The following is a 3858-nucleotide window of genomic DNA, read 5'->3' on the forward strand; positions in this document are numbered from 1 at the left end:
TCCCCTCTCCTGGCCCTGGCACATCATCCCCACTGTTGCCCCTTTCCTCCATTGCGCCCCATCCTCGGACACATGACCACCCCTGCCCCATCCCATTTCCAGACACACCAGGACTCGCGCACCCCGGAGACTTCAGCGACCATTCCCCAAACCATTGCCCCACAGTCCCAGACACATCACTCTCCCTGTCTGATCCGTCCTCCAAGTGGATCACCGTCAATGTAGCCCAGTCCGAGAAACTTTCTCCTTTCCTCCCAGCTTCCTCACTCCCCCTCACGCCTACTCCCCTGCAACACCCAGACACCTCACTACCCCTGACCAGACACTCACTGAGCCCCATCCTGTTATCATCTTTTCAGACAGGTGACCCTTCTTATTACAACCCACCTTGTGTATCCTTCTCCAAGACAGATCCTCAGACACCTCCATCCCATGCTTCACCCCCCACCCCCCCTTGGAATTGGCAATGTTACATGGTATGTTGGATGCTGGTTAGAGAATCTGTGTTGTCTGCAGCTCTGGAATGGATGTGATGGAACCAGTCAGTGAATTGGAGATGTGTAGGGTTCCTGATTATGCCTGGCAGGCTTGGTATATATTTGGGGCTGGTGAGTCTTTGATCACTGGCAAACTGACAGTGAGCCGCAGTGCCAGAGGATCAAACAGAGGTGCTAAGGGTCAAGGGCTTTTTGTCCCTTCAACCCTGTCAGAGCTCAGGCCAGAGTGAAGTCTCACTCACGTTTTAACATGGGATATCTTGAAAACTGATTCAGACACAGACATTCAGATATGGTAAAACAAACAAGTGCAGGACTAATACAAAAAAAATGGTAGAGATCAGGTTGTATTGCAGAATTGAGAGTTCCAAGGGACATAATTCTTTGTAATTTGCGTCACAGATTGACAGTGTGGTTAAGAAGGTGTTTGTTACCTTTGCTCAGAGCTTTGAGTGTCGGAGTTGGGATGTATGTAAAGGTTATACAGGATGTTGGTGGGGCCCCTGCTGAAGTATTTTGTGCAGTTCTGGTCACCCTGTTGAAGTCAAGATTTTATTAAACCAGAGAGAGTTCAGAAAAGATTGACCAGGACTTTACTGGGAAATGAGGGTTTGAGATAGAAAAATTGGTGGAATTGTCTGGGACTTTTTTCACTGGAGCGTAAGAGGCTGCTGGGTGACCTGATTGACGTTTATAAAATCATGGAGGATACAGATAACGGGAATTGCAAATGTCTTTTCTCTCGGTGGGAGAGTTCAAAACTGGGGGCCATATATTCAAGGAAAGAGGAGAAAGATCATGATGAGCAACATTTTTACACAGAGTGTGTTTCATGTGTGGAATCAACTGCCAGAGGAAATGGTGGGTGTAGGTACAGTTACTATATTCAAAACATGGTTGGATAAGTCCATGAATAAGAAAGGTTTGGAGGGATATGGACCAAACACAGGCAGCTGGGACTAGTTCAGTTTGGGGACATGGTCAGCGTGGACTGGTTGGGCCGAAGGGTCTGTGTCCTTGCTGGATAAAGTTAAGAATAGCAGCATTCAGAGAGTGACCTGTGAAACTGGATCTGTTAGAGAAGGGGAAACAGTCTTGCAATGGTCAAGAAAATGAATCTGTCAGAAGCAACATTTTCTCCGTGACGTAGGCTGGTTCAGGTGAACTTTTCTCCATTCACACATTGTGTTCTCAGGGTTTATTTTTCACAAGTGTGCTGTAGAAGATTAAGGAACCAGTTTTATGTTGATGCCTCTTAGTAGCAATTTGGAACAGACACAGTATTTTGTAATCTCAACCACAGTATTAACGTGATTGCCAATCGAATTTCTTGGTGACTGTCCCAGATTGATGGACCCAGCATTTGATTTCCCCCAGCGAGTGATGGATGATCTTGTTGATCCAATCCCAAAAGACCTCGATTGGGGCTCCCTTCAGCCTTTCCCCAAAGGGACAAGTCTCTCGTCTCTTCAGTCTTTTCCTACATGTGCTACCTCTCAGGCCTGGTATCATTCTAATGAGTCTTTTTAAAAATCTCCTTCCATCCCTTGATATGATGGAGTCCAGAACAGTGCAAAGTACTCCCAACTGCTGTCCCATCAAGTTTCAGAGCAACTTGAACAAGCCTCCTGAAAACAAACAGTAGGTCAGGTAGCATCCATAGAGACAGACCAAGCTGATCCAAGTCTAGATAGAGTCATGGGGTTGTACAGCACAGAAACAGACCCTTCGATCCAACTCATCCATGCTGACCACATATCCTGGATACATCTAGACCCATTTGCCAGCACTTGACCCATATCCCTCTGAACCCTTCCTATTCATATACCCATCCAGATGCCTTTTAAATGTTGCAATTGTACCAGCCTCCACCACATCCTCTGACAGCTCATTCCATACACGCACCACTCTCTGTGTGAAAAAGTTGTCCCTTCGGTCCCTTTTATATCTATCCCCTCTCACCCTAAACCGATACCCTCTGGTTCTGGACTCCCCAACCCAGGGAAAAGACTTTGTTTATTTATCCTATCCATGCCCATCTTGATCTTATAGACCTCAATGAGGTCACTCCTCAGCCTCTGATGCTCCAGGGAAAACAGTCCCAGCCTACTCAGTCTCTCCCTGCAGATCAAACCCTCCTACCCTGGCAACATCCTTGTAAATCTTTTCTGAATCCTCAAGTTTCACACACTTCACCAGAGCCTAACAAGCTTGCCTCGGTTGTCAGCTGGAGCCCTGTCAAAGGGAGGTCCAATTGTCTGACGGCCTGCTTTTCATGGCTATGTGGGTGGTTAGTAATACCCTGCCAGACCCCATGCCTTTCCCCCTCCATTTAGACTCTGGTTTCCTTGTGAGATGACCATCTACATTTAATGGTATCTGCAGCAAGAATGGTAAATAAGGGACTGTGCAGTTAGTTTATGTTAAAGGATGTCAGATACTGCATGTTCTATTGTTTGCATATTGGCGTCCTGTTGGGGAACACCTCCCATCTTATTATCTCAAGCCGAATGTTTTGTCTGTTTGCATGACACTGCCTGCTTTTGGATGCTCGAAATAAGGGAAAAGGCTGCTGTCTTTTATTCGATTTGTTCATGTCCCTTGACAGCCAGTGTTGCCGTTTTCTTTTGCATTAGCCAAAGCAGTTGTTTTTCAAAAACGTGATTGCGTTGGAATTGATTGAGAATTTCGGTCTCTATCTTGGTGTCCAATATGGTGGCGCTTGGCTTACTTTCTCTTGAACGTGATTTGAAGCTCTGTCTCTAAGGATGGATGTGCTGGCGGGAGAGGAGGTTTACCAGAACAATGAAGGCCTTCTCATATGGGAAGCAGCTGAGAACTCTGCGTCTGTACCCGACGGAGTTTAGGAGAGTGATTGAAGCTTACACAATACTGAGAGGGTTGGATAGGCTGGATGTGGATAAGATGTTTCCATTTGTAGGAGAGATTGGGACCCAAGGGCACAGCCTCAGAGTGAACGGATAGCCCCTCCAAACTGAGATGAGGAGCATGGCCCTTTACAGTTGTGATAAGGAGGAATTTCTTCAGGCAGAGGGTGGTGAAGCTGTGGGACTCTTTGCCACAGAGGGATGTGGAGGCCAAGTCATTGAGTGTAGTTCAGACAGAGATAGACAGGTCCTTGATTGGGAAGGAGATCGAGGATTCCAGAGAAGAGACAGTAGAATGGGATTGGGAAAGATATCAGCCATGATCGAATTGCGGAGCAGAATTGATGGGCCAAGTGGGCAAATTCAGCTGCAATATCTTAGGGCGAAGATGCAGTGAAAAGTGCTTCTGTTTTGATGAGTTTTAAACAGTTGGTTTTAAGGAAGATTCCTTCACTGTTTTCTATTTTGAGGCT

The 3858-nt window shown here is 46.4% G+C and overlaps 1 protein-coding gene across 1 annotated transcript in view; it reads left to right on the plus strand.

Annotated features, from left to right (window-relative positions):
* Positions 1–2859: 2859 nt before the first annotated feature.
* cds2 (CDP-diacylglycerol synthase (phosphatidate cytidylyltransferase) 2) overlaps positions 2860–3858 on the plus strand; it is a 31306-nt gene continuing 30307 nt past the window's right edge. The window contains exon 1 of the mRNA XM_043681247.1: positions 2860–2890. Within this exon, the coding sequence (XP_043537182.1) occupies positions 2870–2890 (21 nt within the window). The 5' untranslated portion in view covers positions 2860–2869. The remainder of the gene's footprint in view (positions 2891–3858) is intronic.

The sequence above is a fragment of the Chiloscyllium plagiosum genome, chromosome 42 (genome assembly GCF_004010195.1).
Source record: "Chiloscyllium plagiosum isolate BGI_BamShark_2017 chromosome 42, ASM401019v2, whole genome shotgun sequence".
NCBI lineage: Eukaryota > Metazoa > Chordata > Chondrichthyes > Orectolobiformes > Hemiscylliidae > Chiloscyllium > Chiloscyllium plagiosum.